Below are 27,835 nucleotides of genomic sequence, written 5' to 3'. Positions count from 1 at the left end.
TGGAGAACAGATGACTATATTCACTCATTTCAGTGCCATGCTGTTTACCTCTTGATTGTGTGTGTTGCCCTGTCTCTAGGCAGAAAAATGACTAAAAATCTCATAGCTGCGCAGGAACATGTCCATGTTGTCTGCAACATCGAAACTTGTTTTAGTGATGGAAAAAGATGCCCCAGGCATCCCACACTTTAGACAGCTCCTCTGTCCCAGGAACCCAGCTGGAGCTGGAGAATGAGTAGCTCCATTCATTGGATCCTTCACAGTAGCCTGAAAGGTTCCAACTCTCAAATCACACACAGGGCAGTGTGTCTATCTCAGATTAGACAGGGCTCTTTCAGGTCAAGTAGAGAGCCTCAGGGCTAGGCCAAGCTGCCTAAATAGGGCTCAGAAACAGGCATCATGCCTGTCAATCAGCAGGAGCTGCAAACTAATCAAGAAGCACATGTGGAAACCATGGTGCAGGAAAAATCCATGGAATCAGACTACCTGTCTTAACTTGTTGAATTCAAGCAGCCTAAAGAGAAAAACAAATCACTGAAAGCTAATTCAGTTGAAATTAAAATCAAAGATGATTCAGTGTGGGCAGTAACACAGCCACGAGTTTAATCAATCCAGCTGATACTGTTCAGACAATTGTTGGGGGTCTTGGGAATGACGCTGTTAGGTATTTTGATACTTCATGGCTGCAATAGGAAGCTAGCGGGCTGTTTTCAGGACAGAGTAGGGCTATATGAATCCAAAAATTACATCTAAGCATTCAGTCCTTTTTAATAAAAACAACACAGTACAGAGGAAATAAAAATTGAACCAGTGGCGGATCACCAAATCCGTTTGTGTTTTCATTTTCTTTACCTATAAAATTGGAATCACCTCCCCTGGCACTTGATAATCTGAAGTGGAAGTGAGACGGCTGCTGCAGAATTATGAAGTTGGTGATTGTTTTCAGTTTCAGTTTTCCTACTACCACTCCATCTTAACCAGACTTTTGCTATGCCTTATCTACCCTTTCTGTGCCCTTATTCTGGTTTATGCAACCCATATTCCCCACGCCAGTGTCACACCAAGGCCAAGAAGCACCCATGTTCCCTGTCCTTCTAATTTTCTCATCCATATCCCTGGGGTCTCCTGGGTGACTGACTTGGTAAAGCTGAAGGATCAACCACCAGTCAATGATAATAGCCAGCCAGTGAGTTTCTCCCTCCCTTGCATATAGTATTTGCATTGTACCATTGCCGTCTTCCGTGTGAGCAGGCATGCTTATTTATCTGAAAGCAGGAATCCTTTTCTCAAATTGTGTTAGGTAAGAGAGGCCCTGAATGGAAGCATCCTGAGGTACAAAGCCCCATAGGTGCGAAGGATCACTATAGAAAGTCATAATGTGGAGCCTATTGCCAAGTACTAAATTTTATCTGGAACTGAGTCATAGGCACAGTCCTATGGTTTATTTCAAGACACGTCAGTTTGGCTATGATGATGATGGTGATGATGATGATGGTAATGGCTGGCACTTATCATCCCCCAGGCAGGTTTTAATTGCTTTGACACTTATTAAGTTATTTTGTCCTTAAAACACTCTATGAGGTGGGTGCTCTCATTATCCCTGTTTTACAGATAAGGATCCTGAAGCACAGAGGGGAAAAGTCATGTGACTAAGGCCACACAGTTTGTAAAAGGTGCCTCTGGGATTCTAAACAAGGCTGTGTGACTTCAGAGTTTCATGCTCTTAACCATGGAGCCCTGTGAGTGCAGTTATTTAGGAGAACATAGATTTTTGGGGCCATTTTTAAAAATTTATTCATTTTAATTAAAGGATAATTGCTTTACAATATTGTGTTGGTTTCTGCCACACATCAACATGAGTCAGCCATAAGTATACATATGTCCCCTCCTTCTTGAACCTGCCTCGCACCTCCCACCCCATCCCACCCCTCTAGGTTGTTAAAGAACCCCGGGTTAAGTTCCCCGAGTCATACAGCAAATTCCCATTGGCTATCTATTTTCCATATGTTAGTGTATATGTTTCCTTGTTGCTCCCTCCATTTGACCCACCCTCTCCTGCCCACCGTGTGTCCGCAAGTCTGTTCTGTATGCCTGCATCTCCATTGCTGCCCTACAAATAGGCTCATCAGTGCCTTCTTTCTAGATTCCATAGATATATATGTCAAGATATGATATTTATTTTTCTTTCTGACTTACTTCACTCTGTGTAATAGGCTCTAGGTTAATCCTCCTTACTAGAACTGACTCAAATGACTTTATATGACTGAGTAATAGTCCATTATATATGTGTACCACAGCTTTTTTATCCATCCATCTGTCGATGGACATCTAGGTTGCTTCCATATTCTAGCTATTGTAAATAGGGCTGCAGCGAACATTGGGGTACATGTGTCTTTTTCAGTTTTGTTTTCTGGAGGAGCCTGATAGGCTACAGTCTACGGGGCCGCAAAGAGTCGGACACATCTGAGCGACTTCACCTTCACCTTCAGGGTATATGCTTAGTAGTGGGATTGCTGGGTCATATGGTAGTTTTATAAACATAAGAGTTTTAACTGAATGGAAACTTGTACTAGCAAAGTCTGATTGGCACATTTCATAGACATCCCTTCAGCTTACTTATCTTTTGGATTTACTTGCAAAGCTTCACCTTACTAGTCACTAGAAAGAGTAGATACCCTTCTGTGGGGAAGATGAGGAGCACAGAGTCACCTTAATTCACAGGTGTCCAGTTCTGAGTGCCACCTGCAAGGAGCGGAGGGCTAGTACTGCTGCTCCTTAGAGAGGTAGTGCTAGGACGGGGAGCTGGTGGGAAAAGACAGTTCTCACACCTGGGAAAGCTGCAAAACGGTCATATTAGCAAGGCAAAGCAGAAGGAACAGACTGTTTCACTTCCTTCCTTTCCTTTTCCCTATATTTGCTGTAAAGCTACCCTAGCTCTTTGACCCAAATGGTCTAGAGAAATGCTTGCTGGGAAAGCACCTTCTCCAAGGGTGCTCCCCAATGAATATCCATGGACAGTCCCAGAAATCTCCCCTTTCCCTTCCCCAGGAATTATTTGGAGCCAGAGAGTTCACTAGGGCCAGACAGGAACCTGAGAAGTAACTGTAAAATCTATGGGTGTAAGACTTAAACATCAGTATTTTTTAAATGAAGTTTCTTAAGTGATTCTACTGTGCAGCCAGGCCTGTGAAGCACTGAGAGCCTCTTTCTGACTTCTTCACTTTACAAGAAGAACACTTAGTGTCCATCATACCCTTTAACTGTATGAAAGGTCACACGTGCACATATGTATGCATGCTCTCACACACGCACACACACACAAATTATTTACTTGCTCATTCTATTTCCCCTGATTTCCAGGTAGAGACCATTGGAGATGCTTACATGGTGGCCTCAGGCCTCCCAAAGAGGAATGGCATGAGGCATGCAGCCGAGATTGCAAACATGTCCCTAGACATCCTCAGCTCTGTGGGTACCTTCAAGATGCGGCACATGCCAGAGGTGCCAGTCCGGATTCGAATAGGCCTGCACTCAGGTAACAACCAGCAGCTAACGTGGGAGAAAACATTATGCACTTCAATGGAAGGCTGGAAACAGGAGGAAGAGGGTAGCTCTTCCCTGATTATTGGCAGCTGGATTATACAGGTGTCTAGTGCCGCCTCATTCCTTTTCATCTCCCCAAGTTTCCTCTCCTTCCAGCACCTGCCCTACCCCAGTGGGCAGCAGCTCTTGTTCTAAGTACCAAACCCTTCCAGTCCACCTTTCTGGTTAGAGCCAGCATCTCCGTGTTTATGATACAAGACCAGCCTGCATGTGTAGTATTTAAAGGATCATTCCTTTAATTCGTTGAAGTCTCAACTCCTGGAGTATTTATTCTCCCACCTCCCTCCTCACTTGCTTGAACATCTTCAGGATGCCCCTTCATTGTACCCTTTCCATCTGTCTGTATACATTCCCAGGTGTATTCTCAGGCCTCTCATCTTCTAGCTTCTATTCACCTCCTGTTTATCTTTGCTCTTCTAGGCCCCCTTTCTTCTCCCATCATTTTCATCCCTTTCCTACCAAATTTTGTAGAAGGATGATTGACATTTATCACACCATTTCTTCACTATCCACTCCCTCTTTAGCCCCTTTGCCATCTGGCTTCAGCCCTCATCACTTTTCCCAGTCCTAGTCTGCCCCTCTCTCTGCAGCACTTGGTAGTCTTGACAGTCCCCCCCCCCCGCCCACATTGGCTTTTATGACCTGCTCCTCACTCTCTGAATGCTTCTTGTCCATTTCATTTACTGGCTCCCTTAGCAATCACTGCTCTCTAATTGCTCCCACATTTTCTGCAAAGCTCTGAGCTGTGATTTCCCTGCTCTCTGTATGTCCTGACCTTGAATTCATTTCTCAACTCATTTCAAACTGGCTTTCATTTTCTACCGTTGTCTGATAATCTCATCTGTCTTTGTCTGTGTGCATGCTCAGTTGTGTCTGACTCTTTGCGACCCCAGGGACTGTAGCCCGCCAGGCTCCTCTGTCCATGGAATATCCCAGGCAAGAATACTGGACTGGGTTGCCATTTCCTTCTCCAGGGGATCTTCTGCATCCAGGGATCGAACCTGCATCCTTTGAACCTTCTGCATTGGCAGGCAGATTCTTTACCACTGTGTCACCTGGAAAGCCTTCTGCCAGGGTTTGGTCCTTCATCCACTGTTTCTCTCCCCTACTGTGCTCTTCTGGGTGATTTCATCCATGTCTGTGGTTTAACTACCACTTGTGTACTGATGACTTCCAACTCTACAACTTCAACACCTGTCTTTTCCCTTAAGCTTCAGCCCTGTATATCAGACTTACTGCTGACATTTCCATTTGAATGTTCCACACAGAGATCAGACCAACACATCCAAAACAGAGTGACTTTCTACCTATATAAATGATGTCCTCTTCCTGTATTTATTTTCTATTTTAGTTGGTGTCACTACCATTCACCTAGTTATTCCAGTTAGTCTTGAGAGTCATCCTCCTTGACTCTGCCCTCACCCTGATCTTCACCATTCAACTAAGTCTTACCTTTTCAATATTTCTTGATTCTGTCTTGTCTCTTCTTGACTCTCACTACTCAAGTCTAGGCCACCAGCATCTCTTGCCTGGATCACAGCCATAGCATCTTCTTGCTTCCACTCTTGCTTCTTTCTATCCATCCTTCTCATAGTTATCATCATAATCTATCTTTGCTTGCCTGTCTGTCCATTAGACTATAAGCTCCTTGATGGCAGGAACCAGATCTTACTCATGTTTATATCCCAAATGCTTAGCCACATAGGTGATTTTCATTACTTTTCTTTTAAACAGGAGCCTTCATCTCTCATTGCTGCTTCAGTTTCACATCAACAACTCCCCTCGGCACAACTCTTCTTGGATGATTTACCATTACTTCAAATCTTGCATTTCTAAAACTTAAGTCATCTTTTCCCACAAACCAGCATAAGTTCCCAGGCCCACGTGCTAATTTTCTCATGGTTGTCAGACACTCAACATGTCTGTTGGTTCTCCTTCCCTAATGTCTCTCTTTTATCCTTCCTTTTTGCCCTCTATCATCACCTCCTTTCCAGTACTTACAACTTTGTGCTTGAGTTACTGTAATAGTCACTTAACTATTTTCCCTGGTTTTACTTTCTCCCCTTTCAGTGCATCCTATACACTGATGTGAGAAAAAAAGAAAAAGAAATTTCATTATGTAATCCCCTGCTCAAAATTCTCTAGTGGTTCAAGGTCCACCATCTTGTACAACCCAATAGCCAATCTTGTCTCTAGTTTCTCCCCAGGCACCTGAACTAAGCAGACTGCTCTCTATAAGAGTTTCCCAAAATTCCAAACTTGAGCCCAACCACAAACCTTTGATTTTTGTTCCTCTTCTCCTACTCAAATCCAAGTCACTCATCAAGATCTAAATCAAATCCTACCTTCTCCATTGGATCTTTTCAGACTGAACCAAGCCTTAATAAGCAACCCCTCTCCCATTTTCTAAACTATTAGAGCACTTCTGCCTGTACCATTTATCTTGCCTCAACCATACATTGTCTTGGATTGTTGCTTAATTGCTTCTGGTTTGGTAGTCTCCTCTCTTCAATTAAGCTCTAAATTCCTACAGAACTGAGGCTATATGATACATTTCTTTTTTATTCCCCTTGGTGCCTAGTTCAGTGCTCAGTGAATGCTTCTTAATGGGTGAGACATGAATTATAATGAGAAACATAACTTTTGTAGTTTTCTTTTTAACTTTTATTCTTACAAATGAATGTCCAGAAGGAATTTTTTAGAGCAAAATTAATTATTTTGTGTGTGCATGCTTAGTTGCTCAGTTGTGTCCAACTCTATGCGACCCCATGGACTGTAGCCTGCCAGGCTCCTCTGTCCATGGGGATTCTCCAGGCAAGAGTACTGGTGTGAGTTGCCATACCCTCCTCCAGGGGATCTTCCCGACCCAGGTCTCTCACATTGCAGGCGGATTCTTTACCATCTGAGCAACCAAGGAAGCCCTTCTCTAACTCAGGAAACAGCAAAAAGATAATGCTGAACAATTTTCACTTAGAACAGAGACCAGAAAGGTGAAGTTGAGACATTTCTAGATCTTTTTGAACTAGATTTTCAGGATGGTTGCTGAAATTTCTTTCAAGTAATGTTCATTCTCTGAACATTTAGCATGGTTGTATTAAAATGTAAAAGCAAAAACCATTCTAAGGGCAAATAGAAAATATTCTCAGATTATCTCTATATACTACCCTTCCATGCCCCTAGCGCAGATGATTGAATGTTAACTATACTTCTTTTCAGATTTTCCAACTGTCTTAGCAATAATTTTCTTTATAGACACAATTTTGGAGACAGATAGCCCCATAGATACCTCCTTCCAACCCTAAGGCACAAGAAAGACTCACGTTTTTCCCTTGAAAACAAACCTGCTTGGATCCTGAATCCCTGCCCAGGCTTTCCTGATTGGGTTTAATGCTTGGTTGTCCCTATTGACAGATATAAGTGTCTTGGGTGTAACTGTTACTTGGAACAAAGGCATCAATCAGGAGGGTAATCATTTCTGCATTGTCATAAATTTGTTTTCTTGTAGGGCAAAGAATGCATTACTCACCATAAGATTTCCTTCAGAGTCCCAGAGCTATGTAGTGGCAACTTTATTCTTTCATGCAGCTACATTCCTTCCCTTGGCAGTGTCCCTCTATTAGAATTGGACTCATACCTGTTGACTATAATCCTGATTACCTGTGCTCCTCTATAGGGCCGGTTGTTGCTGGAGTGGTGGGCCTCACCATGCCCAGATACTGCTTGTTTGGGGACACTGTGAACACAGCTTCTCGGATGGAATCAACAGGGTTACGTGAGTATCTCTAGAGGGATGAATGGGATGGTAATCTCCTGCTACTGGGAAAGTGATTCTTCCTCAAGAGAGGGGAAAGAGAGCAGAGAGATGTTTGAATGTTTCAAAGAATTATTAGAAGGTAATTTGAGAATCTTAACGGGGATGTAACACACAGGTTTTTTTCTCTAATGGCAAACCAGTAGGGGGTGATGTTGCACTGAACATGTACCTTTCTTGTTTTAGAAATGAAGCTGTAGCTAGGTGACACTGAAACAGCCAGCAATTTGATCAAAACAACAACAACAACAAAAATCCTTTGGATAAAGGAAGAAATTGGCCAGCCTGGTGGGTTGGTGGGCATCATATTGAAAAAAGAAACAGGAAATGCACTGACATTGTTTTTTCAACTAGTTTGTGGAGACACGCCCAGAGTCAGCTACCTCCCAACCAGCTGATGTTTCCTGCTTTAGTCCTCTTTTGAACTAGTTAGGACCCCAGGAGGTCTGGCTTCATCAAAGCACCCTCAAATTTAGCTAGCAATAATGCTTCAATCAGAGGAGCTTGGAATTCTGAAATAATTTCAACTTGCCTGTATATAAAACTCTTAGCTTCTATCAAACCAAGTATGGTATCAAAGATGCCATTTCTCCCCTATTGCTTTGAGATGAAAACCATACAAACCATGATGCCACTTGTCTGTGCCTGGCAACACTTTCTTGTTTATTTCCTATCACTCCTAAGGCAGTGTCAGAATCCCAATGTGCTTTACCTATATTATAGTTAGGCAGAGTGATTTGTTCAAGCTAGTATAAAAAAACGGAGACAACAATAATTTTATATACAGTTTCCATGGATTAAATATTAGAAAAAATCACTTAAGCCCTTAGCAGCCCTGGCTCTGACAGCTACTAAGCAAGACAAGCTCTTCTCAAACTTCAGCAGCATATGCAACCTAGTCCCTGATGATATGGTGGCCTCTATCACAGTGGGTGGTGCCCTGTCTGACCCCACGTCTCATCACTCATGTGCCGAAACAGACTTGTACAATAGGCTCAGTCTTGGTCTAGCCTGTGCAGCCATGATAAAGGAGGCAGCACGGAACTTAGAAGCTGTTGTCAGAATAAATTTTCTGACATCTGGCAAAGTCTTCAAATGCCACAGACATGGCAGAGGCCTTGGGAGTAGTCATCCAGGAACTGCTGCCTGCGCATAACTTTGCTCTAGAAGTGCAACCCAGGAGGAAGTGAAACTGGCACAGTTCTCTGGACTGATGTAAGCCTGTAGAACAGTGCGGTCATATTCTAGTCCGCACTAGGGAAACTCCACACCTTTCATGTTGGAAATACGGAAAGTGGATCATGAGTGAGTCATACACAGCAGATGTATGTGAAGCACTGATTCTGTAAGGAAGGCACTGTGAGGGATATGCAGAAGTGTACATAGGTAGTCTCTGTACTAGAGAAGCTGGTTAGAGTGCTTTTCTGGAAGCTAATGACTGTGACTGAAACGTGACATTAAGTGCTGCTCCTGCCTGAAGACCTGTAAAGAGGTAGCTTCTAAGTTCGTGTTGGATATGAGATTAGGATGCATCATAGGTCTATTTTTAAAAAATCAGTTTCATCAACACCTCTTTTATGCTCAGTTGAATCTACTGATTCTAAAATGGAAGGGATTAGTGACCCAGCCCTGGAGTGATCTTCCTTGCCACACGACTGGATGGTGGTTGGAAGCAGCTATCTTTCTGTGTTGAACTGTGTGTTCCCCATCAGTAGGATTATTCTATTGAGATATTCCCTCATGACTAGACGCTAGTGGAATGTCACACTAGGTGACTTTTAAGAACCGTTTGGAGTGGAGGTTTGGGGATGACCGTGAAGTAGTGAGGAAGACACAAATGACAATACTGAGCTGTCAAGAGAAGGCAAGTCACTGTAGAAGATAGCAGAAATTTCTTGCGGTTCTTTTCACTCATGCCATGCTACTTGGATTGTACTCAGATTCTAAGAGAGTTATTGGAGACACTGTAAAGCAATTATATTCCAACAAAAAATAATAAATGAAAGAAAAAGAATTATTGGGTTAGCCAATAAGTTTCCCACTAGATCGTATGCAAAAACCCGAACGAACTTTTTGGCCAGTGTCAATACTTTCTCAAGTGTGTGTGGAACTGTCTGGGACTTTTATTGACTACTCAGCCTGAACAAGATCTTACTTCACAGAAAGAACAGTTTTCAGGACAGTTAAGGATCCTACCTCAGTTAAATGATTGCTCTTCACCAAAGAATTACACTTAATTTCTGAATAGATGTTTTAGTCATAGTTCCCCAGTCTCTTATCCTAAGCTGGTATTAGTTAGAAAATCATTCATTCATGTGTGTACACAGGTAGAGGCATCTGCCGAAAAGACAGCTATAGATGTAGTCACCACACAATGTTGGCAGAGGTCTTGGGACATTTCTCATTGATGTCTCACTTTAAGTACAGCAGTGTTGAAAGGTAGTTGGATGGATGTGTGTGGAAAAGATACCCTTTTGTCTCTTAACTAGGATATGCCAACCTTGAGGGTTCAGCCCCAGCAGCAGCCTATGAGACTGTAACTTCCCTCAGAGGAGGTCACGTTTCAGCTGAGGGCAAGTAGTGGTTGCTGTTTTCTTCATCTCAATCATTTCTATTGCATGGCCTTTAATCTGAGATAGTGTCTAGGAGGCTGATAGGTGCTACAGTTAATGCTTTATTTGGGCCTGGTGAGGAAAACCATTCCTTCCCCTTACCTCCTTCTGTGAAACCCTAACTAAAGCGTACTCTCTCTCTCTCAGGGAATTTGCTTAGGGTCTTGTCCATTTAGAAGTGGGAGCATTTATGACATTAATATTCTCTCACTGATTTTACCTGAAGGACCCAAAGTCATGCTTCTCTTGCTTTTACAGCTTATCGCATCCACGTCAGTCATAGCACAGTGACAATTCTTCAAACCCTGGGTGAAGGCTATGAAGTGGAGCTTCGAGGAAGAACAGAGCTCAAGGTATAATGTCCTTTTGTTTTTTGAGTCAAACCACTTGGACACACCTGCTACTGGAGAGGTCATGGTCTGCTGAAGAGTTTACCTGGGTGTCTGAGACTCAGAGCTGTAATTCAGGCAGAATTCTCAGTTCCATGTGTGGTTCCGCAAAGATCATTCCCTTTGCCTCAGTTTTCATCTCTTTAAAATATGGCTGCAGTGAGAAGGATCGTTAAAAGTCCCTCTGCATTTTTCAGACTGTGAGTTGCACTTTTCTCTCTTAAAAAATTGCCCACAATTTTGCATTATTATTTACATTGTCTAACTTCCATCTCATTTAATATCTGGCAGTGCTAGGTGTTGTTCAATAAACTACACTACTGGAGATTTTGGATTTTCTGTCCATTGGCTTGGTGGCCCTCCTTTTGCATTTTTCATCCCCAACATTGATCCCCTGTGTACAGAGAAGCTTTATCTATTTCCCCAAGGACCAGGAAGAATGAAGTCAGTTCTGATGAAAGACAAACATAGCACCTTTTCTTTGTGAGGACTATCACTTGATCTAGGATTCAGGATTAGACTAATATCTCTTTTTCTTTTTCACCATTTCCACTGGATTCTTTTCATCTTCCTCTGGATGGCCCTAGGGCCCCTGGTGGTCCCAACTGTAAAAGACTCTAGAGATTTGATCATTTAACTCCTTCAAATTTCAGATGAAGAGCCAAGGCCCAAAATAGTGAAGTAATTTGATCAGGGTTACATAGTCAGTTGATAGCAGAGTCAAGCCATAACCCAGGAAGCCTGACTTCTCCTTCATTACTAATAATGTTCATTTATTTATTTTTGGCTGTGCTGGGTCTCTGTCACTTTCTCTAGTTGTCGCGAGTTGGGGCTACTCTTCATTGCAGCATGTGGGCTTTTCATTTTGGTGGCTTCTCTTGTGTAGCATGGGATCTAGGGCCTGTGGGCTCAGGAGTTGAGGCTCCCCAGCTCTAGAACACAGGCTCAATAGTTGTGGGACATGGGCTTAGTTGCCCTTCTGCTTGTGGGATCTTCCCAGACCAGAGATCAAACCCATGTCTCCTGCATTGGCAGGCAAATTCTTTTCCACTGAGCTACCAGGGAAGCCCTAGCAGTCTTTCTATGTTACCATTGTGCATGAAAATTGTTTTCTCAGTGATTATTCTCTGTGTTTAGTTGCTCAGTCATGTCTGACTCTTTGTGACCCCATGGACTGTAGCCTACCAGGCTCCTCTGTCCATGGGGATTCTCCAGGCAAGAATACTGGAATGGGTTGCCATTCCTTCCTCCAGGGCATCTTCCCAACCCAGGGATCGAACCCAGGTCTCCCTCATTGCAGGCGGATTCTTTACTGTCTGAGCCATCAAGGAAGACAAAATCTCCAGCAAAGCAAAATCTGGGCACTGAGTGATGCATAATTTGTTTCTGTCACTGGTATGCCTTCCCCAGATGGTTGCAATTTACATATAAAGGAGTACATACAAAGATTGAAAGGCTTGATTATAGTTGATCAGTTAATTTCTTCTATGGCTAATCCTAGATTGTCCCTTCCAATAGATCCTTAATGTCCTCTAGCAGGAGGAATGGATCACTTATTAGGGGACAGAGGTTTCTTTCTCACCTCTGCAGAGAACACAAAGATATGATTGGGTGGCGATATTACATGGACAATGAATCAAGTCACCCAAGGCTTTTGTGATCCCTCTATATATTTGGTCATTTCTTGACAGAGGAGGACAAAGGCGGCTTGGTTTCCTGAAGTCCTTGCCTCCCTAATGTTACTAGACACAAATTCCTTCATTTAAGAAAGAACTTAAGGACTGAAGAGGTGCCACCTTATGCAACTGAAAAGGAAAAATATGCCTTCACTGCCTCCCCCCGCACTGATTTTTATTGCCTCCCCCCATACTGGTTAGGAGTAATCACAACTTTGGGTGGTTCACAGACAAAAGTAGGACTGCTTCAAAAGGGCCCTTTGCAACTTCAGTTTCCCCTATCCCAGGGAATCTGGAGGAAGAGGCAGCGAGAGGCTGCCCCCTCGACAAGGCCAGCCACATCAGGCCTTGGTTATTGGGTTATCAGGGGCTTCCTGAGGAAGAGAGATTGAGAGGGAGATACTGAGAGAGAAGAAGTGAGAGTGCCCCAGGGGAAAGGAAGGGCCAGTGAGAAGAAAGATAAGGATGTGAAGTAAGACCCAAAGGAAGGAAGGAAAAAGAGGGGAGATCTTTTCTGTCTCTGAGCCTCCACCTCCCCACCAGGGAAAGGTATTGACTATCACCTAGTAGGGACTGGGGGACAGAGGATTCCTTGTCCCTTGAGGATATGCTCTAGTACATGGCTCAGAAGGACCACATTTGATGGGGAGCCAGGTGTGATTTCAAAGTTGATGGCCAAAAACATCCTCTCCTTCCAGCTGGCTGATGCTTAAAATTCCTCCATCAGAGCCTCTTCTCTTAAGCTCAAGGCTTGGATCCATCATCAACAACACTCTCCCCCACCAACCCCATCCCCTCTCCATTGGAGTGATGACGCTTTAAGTTGTTTCTCTTAGTGGGATCAAAGATGTGGGTTAGATTGGCTGAGAGAAGAAAACACAGAGCAGTTGAGTAATTGGGTGGGTGAGGGATACAAAGAGAGACACCAAAATAAGGAAGCTTAGAAGAAGACACATTGAGAGATGAGAAGCTCATGCTCTCTAGGAAGTTGTCCCACTGTCCACTCCAACCCCCTCTTGTATTGTGCTTAGTCGCTCAGTTGTGTCCAACTCTTTGCGACCCCATGAACTATAGCCTACCAAGATCCTCTGTCCATGGGGATTCTCCAGGCAAGAATACTGGAGTGGATTGCTATGCCCTCCTCCAGGGGATCCTCCCAACTCAGGGATCAAACCCAGCTCTCCCGCATTGCAGGAAGATTCTTAACTGTCTGAGCTACCAGGGAAACCCAGGAATACTGGAGTGGGTAGCCTATCACTTCTCTAGGGGATATTTCTGACCCAGGAATCAAACCAGGGTCTCCTGCATTGCAGGCAGATTCTTTACCAGCTGAGCTACCACACTGGCACAAAAATCATCAGTGTTTAACTGGCTATTTCTGTTTTTTGCAGTATTTTTCTCCAAGTAGCCTGGTGATAAATCATCTTATTACCTCTTTTCTTACATGAATGATTCCTGCTTCACTTATCATTTTCCTGACAAGTTTGAAGCTCCTTGCTGAGACTTTGTATATGTCTAGGCTTCTTCACTTTCACTTTTCACTTTCATGCATTGGAGAAGGAAATGGCAACCCACTCCAGTGTTCTTGCCTGGAGAATCCCAGGGACGGGGGAGCCTGGGGGGCTGGTGTCTATGGTGTCACACAGAGTTGGATACGACTGAAGCGACTTAGCAGCAGCAGCAGCAGAAGCAGGCTTATCACATGCTTTTGCCAGGGCCTCTCAGGTGGATTTACATTCTAAAAAGATTTTCCCAAATGGTTGTTCTCAGGTGGTTTCTGTTGTCTTTGCCAGAGGTGGACATTTACATACCAGCAATTGAGCTAAGAAGTAATGAAGTTGTATTGACAGAGTCATGAAGGTCAGAAGGTCTGGTCTGTAATTCTTGTCCTATCAATGACTCAACGTGTGACATTGGACAAGTAACTTCATCTTCCTTGTGCTTCCATTTCTCAACATAGAGGTCTCTTCTGACCTGTGATTATCAGGAAGCTCATTAATCGCAAGCTTTAAAATTACCAACAGTTGCTTTTTGGTCGCTAGACCTGCCCCTTGACTCCAGTGTGTGGGAAAAGCTATACAGTGGAGAGGGAAGAACATTTAAACTTTGGAGTTTAACTACATGTTAACTAGACTTATTGTTGTGATCCTGAAACTAACATAATTGTTTGCTTGATGTTTAGTCGCTCAGTCACTCTTTGCGACCCCATGGACTGCAGCACAATTGGCTTCCCTGTCCTTCACTATGTTATATGTCAATTCCACCTCAATAAAATATAGAAAATCATAGTAAAAAATAAATAAAGTTTATAGTCTAGCAGAGTTGGGATCAAAGTCCCACCTATGCCAAGTCATTTTATAGTCATAAACAAGGGCCCCATTTGCAGAATGAAGTTAATAATAAACCTGTTTTCCAAAGTTTTTATGAGGATTAAATAAGACAGGAGATGTCTTAAAAGTGTCAGGCCAAAGAAAGGTGCTATTATTTGGGAGGTCTCTGGGACTGCCTAGGGATTGATGCTGAGTCAAAGAGTTTGCTTTAGGCTTTAGTTGTTGCTTACTTGTTTCCCCACTCTCTCTTTCAGCAGAATTTTGGAGTAGGGTGGGTAAACAGAGCGCTAGGATTCTAAGAATTCTCCTGGATGGGCTCCAAAACCTTAGAGCACCCCTGGAGCTCCCCAGCATATTCTTTGATTAGGAAGCTTGCCTGAGTCCATAACACTCCCATTCTATTTTGCAACCATTAGTTTTGGCATCCCAGCATGTCCCAGGACTCACCCAAATATCTGGACAGTCCTGGCATCTGCAAAAGTTCCCTTGGGTATTGGCAATCTGTCCTGATAGCTTCTAGAGCTCAAGAGAAACAGTCGACTATGGCTGGGGCTTGGGGTCAAGTTTTGAGAGTATGTTTTACCAAAGCGAGGTCCAATGACACCGTGGGGATTAGAATACTCAAGGGATTAGAATGCCAGGGAATGGAATAGTCTCTGTTTATTGAGCACCTATTCTGTATGAGATGCTGAACTAGATTCTGTAAGGAAAAGAAACTGCTTAAGAGGCAGAAGAGTTGAGCTTCTGTTTAGGGCCCAAGACATGGCCTGATAGTTTTTTTTATTTAACTATACTGCGAGCTCCTTGAGGACAGATCCATCTCTGTATTTTCAGCCCAGGCGCAATGAGGGTGAAACAAATTTAAGAATGAGTGATATGAGCATATTTTCAAGCTGCTCACTTCTTCTGGTCCCAAATAGTTCACTTATGTGGGCTTAGGGTGGGTTGGCTGTCTGTTCAGGGAGGTTGGGCTGTTGTGGTGTTCTCTTCCTCACAGAGGGCTCGCTCAGAGTCTTGAACCAAATATTTGTGAAAAGTTTTGAGATTCTCCAATTAAATATGCTAATAATTATTATGGTTGTTGTCATGATTGTTAAGGGATGAATATATGTGATATATATAAAATAGAGAATAATGGATTTGATATTTAAAGGGGCAAACCTAATTGGAATTTCTAAGTTAATCAATTTAGAACTGTTCCAAATAAGATCTGCTGAGAGTGAGACCATATTTCAGATTAATGAATTGGAAACACATCCCATTACTTTTCTCAGTCTTAGTAAACACATTTTCCCCTTATGGATTGGGGAAAATCGGAGGACAGACAAAACAGAATTGAAAGGAGGAGAGAGAACCATGTTGTTGAGGAGGACTGATTGAAGAAGAGGGGGTGGTAGGGCAGGGGCAGAAAATGTGGCTCTTTTGAAGTCATCTCTCAGGCTCTGGGGCAATGAACTTGAGTTTACATTTACTTTCTCTTCTCGGACCTGTGGTTCTTGGCAATCGACTAGTGGGGCTGTAGGTGGAGGCCTCCCTGATGTCTCTCTCTACCTGTAAGACTCCTTTGGCAGGAAAAAAAGAAACACTGCAGAAATGGAGACTTCTCAAAGCAGCCAGGGTGCCCTGGACTTAAGAACCAAGTTGCATGGTGTGCTTTCCATTTTTATTCCCTTTTTGGTTTTTGTGAGAGCCATTGGATGGTGGAGGGTTGGGAGGAGGTGGACTCTGAATGTATGTACTCTGGGTACAAAAGACAGTGGGTTTACTAATGCCAAAAGATCAGGGCAAAAATGACAGACAAAATCTTCAATTGAACATACAGCTCTTTGGCAGCTGTGAAGCGAAACAGCCACATATTCCCAAAGATGCAGCTGTGTGCCAGCAGGTAGGCAAAACATCTGGATGGCAACTTGAAATGCTGTTCACTTTTTATCTAGCTGCGGTGGCAGCTTATGGAGCTTGTGTGTGTGTGTGTGTGTGTGTGTGTGTGTGTGTGTTAGTTGCTCAGTCATGTTCAACTCTTTGCAACCTCATAGATGGCAGCCCACCAGGCCCCCCCTGCCCCTGTCCATGGGATTCTCTAGGCAAGAACACTGAGTTGCCATTTCCATGTCTGAGCCTTAGGTATATATGACAAAGAAGCCATATTGGAAGGAAGATGCCAGGGAGTGGGGACAAGGGGAAAGCAGAGGCAGTTTCTGAGCCAAATGGAATGTTTGTAGACATTCCATTCCTATTGACCAGAAAGACCTCTTTAGAAAAATTGGTTATAGTACCTTTAAGATTTTCCATCTTTTCTCTAATAAGGGCAAAGGCACAGAAGAGACCTTCTGGCTGGTTGGGAAAAAGGGCTTCACGAAGCCCCTTCCTGTGCCCCCACCAGTGGGCAAAGATGGGTAAGTGGAGATCACACTCAATTAGCATCTTCCCATGCCCCTCTCTGCCACAAACTCTTCGCTAACTGTTTTTGTGTTGCTCCTGCCCCACAGGCAAGTGGGCCATGGCCTTCAACCAGTAGAGATTGCAGCCTTCCAAAGAAGAAAAGCAGAAAAGCAGCTGGTGAGAAACAAGCCATAAGGTAATGGCCAGCAGGGAAACAGCCCAGGAGCTGGCCAGACTTTCAAAGCTGGGGCTCCCTTTGGCATGGGTGCCAGTGTCAGCCTACATTCTGTGGGCAGAGTGTGATGGAGCTGGCGAAATTCCAAGCTTCCCTGAGTTGTGCAAAAACCTTGTGAGGAGGCCTGTTGCAGAGCTAGCTGCCTCAGAGGGAGGTTGGCTGCCCCAGCCTGAGAGACATCCTTGCCTCCTGCACTGATAACGTGTTTGAATGTTAACAAGGCTGGTCTTGTTATCCAGTTCTCAGGCAGGTGCACCCATCTCTTTCATTGTCCAGCACCTGGGCCACATGGTGAGCCACCTTAGGCCTTTAGAGATACTCTTCTATCTAAGCCACATGACAAGATGCTTATGTCCTTTCCTCTGGCAGCCGTGCCCAATTGCTTCTGAGGTTGGTCTTGCCAACCAAAATAAGACTGGCAACTTCTTAACTGCCTGGCTTGAATTCAGGACAATTTCCTTCATCCCTCCTCCCTGACAAGAAGGGTATCATTCCCAAGCAAAAACAACAGACCAATTATCAAGGATTCTCCCTCTTGTATCTCTCTCGGAGGACTCCAGTGCCTTATTGGGCTCCTGTCAGTGTCTCTTCTCTTATCTTGCTTTCTTATTCATTCTTTCATGGAGACACTGACCCTCAGACCATCGTTTCCTCCACATAGCCTTGGAAATCACAAGATTCTAAAGTAAATGTTACAGTGTCTCCACACACTCCTGTTTCCTTGTCTTTTTAACATGTTCCAGAATAATCACAGTTCGAGCTGCTACACAACGACCAAAGGCCATATACTTCCTTTATTCCCAGTGGCCTCTGTTGACTTTGTCTGCTATTATAACTGCTTTTCTCCTAAGAAAGCCAAGGTATCCTCATTTCTGTGATGATCACAGGTACCCTCTCTGAGTTATAACATTTATGCTTCAGAAATCTTCTGTACTTAGCACATGGCTGCCCTGCAGCCTGCACCACCCTCTGCCACCCTGTTACCTGGGCCTGGGCTCTGTTCTTTTCTGTTGACCAGTACAAGCAGATAAGCAACTGGTCTTTGTCTCTCTGACTCTCTCTCACAGCAGAAAGGGGTTTGGAAGCTCTTGAAAGGTTTTCCCTTTGGTAGGGTGGCATGGGCCTTGGAGGTACTGTACAAGAACCTATGCATTCCTAAGAATGTGTTGGAGTTGGCAGCAGAAAACACTGCACCAGGCTTACCATCATTGGCTGTGTGCTGGGTAGTGCTTTCCCAGCGTTGCAGCTGGGTGTGACTGAGGCCATTTACACTCACTCATCTGGGTCGCCTTGCTAGAGGGGAAGATGCTATGGGCTGTGAGTCTGTGGGACAGATTGAAGCCAATTGGCTCAAAAGTAAATTTGACCACTGGCCTCATTAGCATGGGCTTCCCGGGTGGCTCAGTGGTAAAGAATCTGCCTGCAGCATAGGAGATACGAGTTTGATCTCTGGGTTGGGAAGATCCCCTGGAGAAGGAAATGGGAACCCACTCCAGTATTCTCGCCTGGAGAATCCCATGGACAGAGGAGCCTGGTGGGCTACAGTCCACAGGGTTGCAAAGAGTTGGACACGACTTAGTGACTGAGCAGGCACACACTCATTAGCACTTGGGCTTTAATTAGCATGTTAATTGACCACAGTGGCCTTGGCAGGTTGTGCAAATCACAAAAATCCTCAAAAAGAGCACCCCCAATAAATTTTAGAACGCTTGACCTAAATCCAAGAGTTCCCAGACATTTCACTTACCTCTCTTTAAATGTTCTATGTTGCTGTCACCCAGTAACACCCCCTATTCCAGAATGTTTCCAACTTTTTCTGACTTTTCAGGTTGACCCTTAGTGAGATAGCCCCAACTTATTAAAGACCTGCAAGACCATGGGAGCCATTGAGGAGAAACTCGAAAACCTTTAGAGAGCACTGTGGTGTCAGACAGAGAGGGAAGAAAGATCCTGAGAAAGGGGGTATAACTTTGGTGAACTGACTACAGGACTTGCCTTTCAGTCTGTGCCCTGCTCTCTACTATAGCTCCTTCCTCTTGTCCTCCAATATCTACCATTTCCTAAAACTTCCTCGAGGTTATTACTTTACCTGTTTACTTTCCCTTAAATTTCATCAACTGTGGTTAATGTGGGATTGACAAGCCTCCTCTTAGGTATACCATTAGTTAAGTGTTGCTCATTCTTGTCCAACTCTTTGCAACCCCATGGACTGCAGCCTGCCAGGCTGCTCTGTCCATGGGATTCTCCAGGCAAGAATACTGGAGTGGGGAGTCAGTCCCTCCTTCAGGGGATCTTCCTAACCCAGGGATCAAACCCAGGTCTCCTGCATTGCTGGCAGATTCTTTACTGTCTGAGCTACCAGGGAAGCCCAGATAAACCATAGATATACCTTTTGGAGAGGAAGGGGCAATTCATCTAATATTATAATGAAGTTGAACTGAGTCTCATGTTCAGGAGGACTGGGAACTTTCATTTTCATGTGGACTAGGAGAAATGAAGAAAATGGCAGTTTTGAAGAATGAAGGATCACAGTGGAGGCCTTGGGATGAGACAAAAGCAGTGAATCCCTAGGAGATAGAAGAAGGGTGAAAACAAGTATGAGGGTGGGAAAGTCTGTTTAGATTCCTCTACTTTCAAAACTTATGCTTTGGGTTTTCCTTGGACCCAAAGAGTGGGAAGAAAGCATGCTTTTCCTTCTGCTCTCAAGACCTAGGACCTCTGCCAGAGAGCTAATACAACTCTGCTTCATGTGGGTTAAATCGGCCTTTGTGGACTGGCCTAGAAACCTGACCACCACATATGTAACAGCTTCCATGCAGCAAGGCATTCCAAACTCCAAATCATTGACTTATAAATGTTTAGGACACATCTCATTAGTTAATTAAGAATTACCTATATATTAATATGCCTCCTCTTTTGTGTTAAAATTGATTAAAAAAACCTTGTTAATAACAACATTATGCAACTGTAATTATGCAATCCTGACAAATGTAATGATGTTTATTTGTTCAATGATCCAGGCAAGTTCAGCAATTTGCAAGCTGCTGGTGTAATAGCATGGTATTGCAGGGTTGGAATCATTCATATTGAAATCCTATGAAAGGCCTAGGATGGGGAAGGTATACTTACTGTTTCCTCTTTCTCCCACCCAGGAGTGAAGGGCTCCATGATTGGAATCTTCTCTTGGTGAAGCAATGGAAAAGCTTGCTCCAGTTCAACAAATTGACCTGTCTGGGCAAGAAATTAGTGAACGATATTACCTCTGAGGATGACCAATCTCTAGGGTTACTCAAGCCTAATTCTACTGAAAGGGGGCCCCTGGGAAATAACATTAATAAGCTTTGCTCACTATACATCTATTCCCAAAAGGCCATTTGAATGTATACAATGAATATGAACCCTAAAGAAGGGCAGAGAACCACCTCCAAGTTTAGTCATTCCAAAATAGCAGGCCCTACTTGGACTAAGATAAGAAGGTCTCTGTTTTCACAGAAAAAAGTAGGAGGCACTTTGTTTTCTTTTTCATTTCATTTGAATCTCTAGAAAGTATTTAATGAGCATAATTTATAACTCAGATACTATGAGATTAGTGCCAGGAAAAAAAATCTTCCAGCAAACATACATACATCTGAATCCGAGTGCACTGTGACCTCAGTTGGCTGGAATGCATAGGCAGGAGGAGTGGGGAGAAGGGTCTGGTTAATTGTGTTGTTTGGATAACTGAGGGCTAAAAAGAAGTTCCTTTGTTTTCTGATCCCTTATTACTCAAAATCTTTCCAAAACTGTCATGGTCTCTTTTCTTGTCTAAGTAAGGAGAATTTAGGTAACATAATTGAATTGTCCTTGCTAGATGAGTAGCTCACTGGGTCTCATGGTCACATTCTGAACATTGACAGAGCAGAGAGATGTAAGAGATACTGTCAGGGTAAAAGATATAGAAGTCATAGATTGACTTGAGCAATTCCCTTAAAGTGTGGTACTTTCCTTTCCTTTTCCTGCCCACCCTGCCTTTCAAGCCCACCCTGCCCTTAAAATAAATCCCTCTGAACATTTGTTTTTACTTTCTGCTTTTAGTTTTCCAGAGTCTACTTTCAAGGGGTTGTTGGCAGTGGCTTGCCACAGTCACATGGATTGAAGCAATAAGGCTTAAGTCACAGGCATGTTTAAAATAGTTAAGCAAGCTTTTCCTCTCTTTTATTATAAAAAATAATCTCTTTATTAAAACAGCTGAACCCAAACATATCAGCTAGTAAAGCAGTTAATTCTTTTAGAACAAGCCTTTTTAAAGAAAGAAATGCCTAAGGTATAATTTGATACCTTTCTCACTAATATTTAATTTTTCCATTATCAACTCACCCTGAATCTGAGGTTAGAGTCAAAAGCTCTTCCCAGCAGTTTTTCCTTAGTCTTCAGTCAAAGCACCCTTGGACTATTTCTCTCTTCACAGAAGCTCACTTCTCCCAGCCTCGGGGTGGTCTATTTACTATGCTAAAGCTCTTCAAGAGGATGCAGAAAAGGCTCAAGTTGCCTTTCAATCTCCTTGAACTGAGTTTCTAATCCCCTTTTCTAGACTCGGCAGAGGAGGAGGAGACATGACATATCACCCTCTACCGGTGAGAAGGGTCAGTCCAAAACTGAACTTTTAAGGCTTCTAGAAAGAGGCAGAGCCTGAGGGAAGTTTCAAAGAAAAGTATCAACTCAATACATGACTTGACTTCTAGAGGATGTGGCACTGCCCTATTCTATGAATATGGAAAGATTGGGGGGCAAGGGAGGGGCAATGAGGCTGCACCTGTAGGCACTATGGATCAGGATTCTTCTAGACATGGTTTAGTGCTTTAACCCCAGGAACTATCTAGTCCCTGGGCTGAACATGTAAAGTGAGGACTGAGCAGCCATGGTGTTTCGTAAGCCATAAGATTAAGAGTGTGATTGCTAGCTCTGGATCTAATCCTACCTGCCCTTTAGTTCCCTCCTTGGTATTTCTGTAGTCCAGCATACCAGCCAAGCCTACCTTGTCTAGCCTGCTAGTCCTGTCTTCGTTGTGATCACATCTTCCTTTGCTTGATTCTATCATGAACCTCTATCTAAAATCACTCCCTCCTTTCTTGGATTCTTTTTCATTAAAGCCTTCTGCATTGACCAAAACTAAGCTTTCTTCAATTTGCCTTTGTGTTTTTAATTATTCATGGAGAAGAAAAACATTCTACTTTCAGGTACCATTTGATTTATTTAGCGGAGTATAGCCTGATTCTTGTAGACAACCAATTATTTCTCGATTTGTCTGTTGCTAATAACACAGGAAGTTGAGTTGGTGGTTAAGAGGGACCAAAATGATTTTTTCAAAATGATGTTTTTCTAAGTAACCTATATTCATTTGTACAAAACAACTTGGAAAACAATTTAGACAAGGTTTTAAAATAGATGTTTAAATTAGTTTTTTATCACATCTCCTATATCTGCTTGTTTTCATGTGATTTGCTTCTTAAGATGGATTATTTGAAAAAGAAAGCCAAATGCTGATGAACTACAAATTGGGCTCTGCTTACTTGAGGTTTTACTGTACTCTACAAATGTAACGTAACAAAATGGTCATCCCAGGGGGATTATTTAACTCCATTCAGGTTTTTTTCTTTTCCTTATTGATCTCAACAGCAATACGTGTTCATTGTAGAAAATTTAGAAAACACAGAAAGGCACAAAGGAAACTAAAATTGTTCAAAATCCCTTTAGATCCTTTATTCTATTTTATCATTCTTGTGTGGGCTCACTTCATAGATTATTACATGTTATTATTATAACATTCATCCATCCAAAGAATACCTGAAGTCAGTCTGATTCTGAAATTAGTCTATTATACTTTTATTGCTGGCAGTGTTACTCTTATTTTCGACAGTAGAAGTGAATCTGTTTAGATTGTGGGCAGCTTTCAGTGATCCACTTGTTTCTTATTTCACTTGGTGTAGCTAAGCAGGCAGAGAAGGCAATGGCACCCCACTCCAGTACTCTTGCCTCGAAAATCCCATGGATGGAAGAGCCTGGTAGGCTGCAGTCCATGGGGTCACTAAGAGACAGACACAACTGAGCGACTTCACTTTCACTTTTCACTTTCATGCATTGGAGAAGGAAATAGCAACCCACTCCAGTGTTCTTGCCTGGAGAATCCCAGGGACAGGGGAGCCTGGTGGGCTGCTGTCTATGGGGTCGCACAGAGTCAGACACAACTGAAATAACTTAGCAGCAGCAGCAGCTAAGCAGGAGGAGATAGCAGATGGCTATCTACCCTATCTGTAACTCGGTTTACTACACAAAGCTACTCAACCAAAAAATGTTGTTCCAAGGACTCCCATTCTACCTACAATGTCTTAGTATAAACAATTTTATTACCTGGCTACCCATCTCATCACATTCTTGTCCTTAATCCAAGTGGAATCTACTTGCAAGGAGTGGGAGGTGGCAAATAGCCAAATGGTAATACTTTGTACACTGGGCGGTCACATCTATGTGACATCAAGCAATTGAATGTAACTTGAAAACTCAGTAAGCATTAATTATACAAAAGGCCACAATGGATTTGTCCTTTTATTTTAGCCTCCTCTATAGCTAAAGCTGGCTGACCCAACCAAGCACATTTCCCATCTGGCTGGTTATTTCTAGCCCATTAAAATAATGGAATCTGCAATATGATTCTCTCTTACCCTTTCTCTGGTCCATATCATCTTCTCAGGTCAAGATGATTGATAGGTAGATCACAGACATAGATACAAGGTAACTTTTAAAAACATAGATCTGTTATTTGTGAGTTGTTTGGGTTTCTCTGGAGTGGTTTGTAAAAACCCTGCTATCTTACCTCTTTTCCAGTTTGAATTTGCTGCTGGCCAAGCAATAGTGAATCTCTTTCAAAGAGGCACTGAGAGCAGAGGTGACCACTAATCTATATTCTGACTTTGGCTCACTGCAAGTTAGATGCCACTAAAGATTTTTCAAAGGTGACCTAATTCCAAACAAATGAATGTGCACATAGAGTTATAGAGCTGGAGGGCCTTGGAGACCATCAACCCTGTTGAAATGTGGAAGAGTATATTAGGGTCCAGAGAGGAGAAGCCATCTTCCTAAATTCTCCCATCTAGTTAGGAAAAGAGGGGCTATTCTTACAAAGAGAGATCTTCAAAAAGAGATCTGAGTTATCAAGGACAACCCCTAACCCTTAGGAACATCTCTTAGAATTCCTGGGGTAAGACCCTTAACTGTATAAATGGGCATAAACTTGGTACTAATACTTTGGTTTGAGGTGTTTTTGAGCTAGTTGACTGTATTGACATCAAAGTCCAGACAGAGAGAATAGCAGATTCCTTGGTCTCTAAATCACCTGTATCACACAGATAGGATCTCATCCAGCCATACATGTTCCTAAGTTGATTTGGTCTGAGTGGATAGAAAACAAACCTCCAATTCTGTCCAGCCTCATGGATTTATTTGTAGTTGATAGCACATGGTCTTAGTTCTATTTATAGAATTAAAGTCTCAGAAATACCTGAGAAGAAGCATGACTTCAGAGGACATCTTAGGGACATTTTCACTGTGCCGATCATCCAACTAAGAGCTCCAGTATATAATGAGGGAAGTCAGAGGAGAACCAAGCCTGCAAACTTCAAAGCGAGATAAGATCCAATTCTGATTACTACTGTTGGTGGCTCGGAGGTTAAAGCGTCTGCCTCCAATGCGGGAGACCTGGGTTCGATCCCTGGGTGGGGAAGATCCCCTGGAGGAGGAAATGGCAATCCACTCCAGTATTCTTGCCTGGAGAATCCCATGGACGGAGAAGCCTAGTAGGTTACAGTCCATGGGGTTGCAAAAGAGTCGGACACGACTGAGCGACTTCACCTCACCTCACTGTTGACACCACCTTTCTCCTCCAGAGTCGTGAAATCTGCGTTGTGGGTACAGTTCTGTATCCAGCGAGAATAGACTGGCCAGGGAGGGACTTTGACCCTGCACTTACTGGCTCCAGCTGCTTCAGGGAGATTGACCCCATCAGAGGCAGTAGTCCCAGGTAAATTTCTCATGATCATGATTTTCTCGACTGAGAGATCAAAGGAAAAGCAATTACCCTGAGCAATTGCTTGGAATCCAATAGGGAACTAGCTGATGGAGGTAGATTCTTTATAAATGGCAGTATATTAACTTAACTGGGACATATTTGGTGTGATTAAGAAGCAACAGCTGCTTGTTCTTTTTGGTATCCTTTGGTCCAGGAGCAATCTAGGGTCAGATTAAATTCATTGGGATGGTTGTGAGTCTGCAGAATCTGTCTCATTGGTCAGATTTGAGTTGACTTGGTCGCTGAACCCAAAGGACAAACGTTAACATGAAATATATTTATGTCTCTAAAGTGTAAAACTAATGGTTTGTTGTGACAGTATTCCAAAACGGCGTCATATGATGGTCATGTTACCCTAGAGAAGTAAATTTTTTCCCTCTCTGTATATATCTCCATCTAAATTTCAGTGCACTTTTCTGGGATTAAAGTTTAGATCTTATAATTTTCTTTAACATCCTTCTACAGTTTATGCTCTAGCCCAAACCTATTGCTTGCTCTTTCCCCTGACCTTTCCTGATTCCTTGACTTTATTAATAATTTTTCCTCTACCTGAAATTTCCTCTGGCCTTCTACCACCACACTTCCTCCTAAAAGCCTTCCTTGTTCCCAATAGTGATATGCCCCTATTTCTCAATTCCTGTAATAATTTTACCTATACTTCTTTAATGGCTATATAATATTAACTTGTTTTATAGCTATTTGTATACTTATTGTCTCTACTTTGATCTCGAGAAAAAAATAAATGTTACAAGCTTCTTGATGACAGGAACCATGTTCAATTCACCTTTGTACTCTGCACAGTGCTTGACATATATAAAAGGCACTCAATAAATATTTGTTTAATGAATAAATGAATGTTTCTATGCCTCTCTGTGTACCTTCCCTCCATGCATTTTCATCTCTTTTCCTTTTTTATTTAATGTTTTTCTGGTATTCCCATCCACCTTTTTGTCTCCTACCACCCTTCTCTGTATCTCTATATAAATATATATATGTATAATTTAATTAACCATTATAAAAAAGCAAAATGTATTTTGTATTTGTTGTGTTAAAGTTGAGGTTAAATACCTTGCTTTTCATTTAAAAAGTAGTAGTGTTTTCATATTCCCATCATAAAATTTCCAAGAGATAAATTAAGTCACATTTTTATTATGCCATTGTTAGTTAACTTTTTTTTCTTGATGGCCACTGACCTTTGATAGCAAAAATGTTTCCCATTCATGCATTGAAATCTAATAATCTAATTATTGTTTACTACAGTTTTCTCTTAAGGCACTGAGAATGGCCAGTTTTAGGAATTATAATACTTAGCCAAGAAGACTAAAGAACTAAATGGGGGTCATGATAGCTCTCTTGATATATGTAAAAGGATACAATGGAGAGCAAAGCTTCACTTTGCTTTATGAGGTCTCAGGAGATAGAATCTGTTCAGTTCATTTCAGTTCGGTCGCTCAGTCATGTCCTACTCTTTGAGACCCCATGAATCACAGCACGCCAGGCCTCCCTGTCCATCACCAACTCCCAGAGTTCACTCAGACTCACGGCCATCGAGTCAGTGATGCCATCCAGCCATCTCATCCTCTGTCGTCCCCTTCTCCTCTTGCCCCCAATCCCTCCCAGCATCAGAGTCTTTTCCAATGAGTCAACTCTTCACATGAGGTGGCCAAAGTGCTGGAGTTTCAGCTTCAGTGTCATTCCCTCCAAAGAAATCCCAGGGCTGATCTCCTTCAGAATGGACTGGTTGGATCTCCTTGCAGTCCAAGGGACTCTCAAGAGTCTTCTCCAACACCACAGTTCAAAAGCATCAATTCTTCAGCACTCAGCTTTCTTCACAGTCCAACTCTCACATCCATACATGACCACTGGAAAAACCATAGCCTTGACTAGACGGAACTTTGTTGGCAAAGTAATGTCTCTGCTTTTCAATATGCTAAGTTGGTCATAGCTTTTCTTCCAAGGAGCAAGTGTCTTTTAATTTCATGGCTGCAGTCACCATCTGCAGTGATTTTGGAGCGCCCAAAACTAAAGTCTGACACTGTTTCCACTCTTTCCCCATCTATTTCCCATGAAGTGATGGGACCAGATGCCATGATCTTCATTTTCTGAATGTTGAGCTTTAAGCCTACTTTTTCACTCTCCTCTTTCACTTTCTTTTTTTTTATTTTTATTTTTTTTATTTTACTTTACAATTCTGTATTGGTTTTGCCATACATTGACATGAATCCACCATGAAGAGGCTTTTTAGTTCCTCTTCACTTTCTGCCATCAAATGACAAAAGCTAGAGACATTAGGTCAACACAAGGAAGAATTTTCTGGAAATCAGAGCAGTCTAAAAATGAATGTTTGGGCATCAGAAATAGTTCTCTGTTACGAGGGGTGTTCAAATAGAGGCTGGATGACTGTGTAATGGGGAGGAAGTAGGTGATGTTTCTAGGATTGTATGGGGGGTTGCCATAAATGATCTTTAAGATCTCTTCCCACTCTGAGAGTATTTGGGTTTATGATTCCCTAACATGCCTCCTTAAAATAGACCTAAGCAGTTTTCAAGTTTTAAGAACATATAAGAACAGATTAATTCAAATTGAAAACAGAATAAAAGTTTATAGGAAACAGAACTAGAAAGTTCAGACAGCATTATGATAAATTACTGTCTTTGACCACTAAATTTTACTCTGAGTTTCTTGGTAAAGTAAAA

General features: G+C 42.6%; 1 protein-coding gene across 1 annotated transcript in view; it reads left to right on the top strand.

Moving 5' to 3' along the window:
* The window catches only part of GUCY2F (guanylate cyclase 2F, retinal), a 94,104-nt gene extending 77,106 nt beyond the window's left edge, over positions 1–16,998 (top strand). The window contains exons 14-18 of the mRNA XM_040265062.1: positions 3,361–3,535; positions 7,277–7,375; positions 10,285–10,379; positions 16,729–16,817; positions 16,911–16,998. Coding sequence (XP_040120996.1) covers positions 3,361–3,535; positions 7,277–7,375; positions 10,285–10,379; positions 16,729–16,817; positions 16,911–16,998 — 546 coding nt within the window. The remainder of the gene's footprint in view (positions 1–3,360; positions 3,536–7,276; positions 7,376–10,284; positions 10,380–16,728; positions 16,818–16,910) is intronic.
* The last annotated feature ends 10,837 nt before the right edge of the window (positions 16,999–27,835 follow it).

This window comes from Oryx dammah, unplaced genomic scaffold (assembly GCF_014754425.2).
Source record: "Oryx dammah isolate SB20612 unplaced genomic scaffold, SCBI_Odam_1.1 HiC_scaffold_23, whole genome shotgun sequence".
NCBI lineage: Eukaryota > Metazoa > Chordata > Mammalia > Artiodactyla > Bovidae > Oryx > Oryx dammah.
Note: the sequence above shows the minus strand (reverse complement) of the source record. Positions and strands in the feature narration are given on the sequence as shown.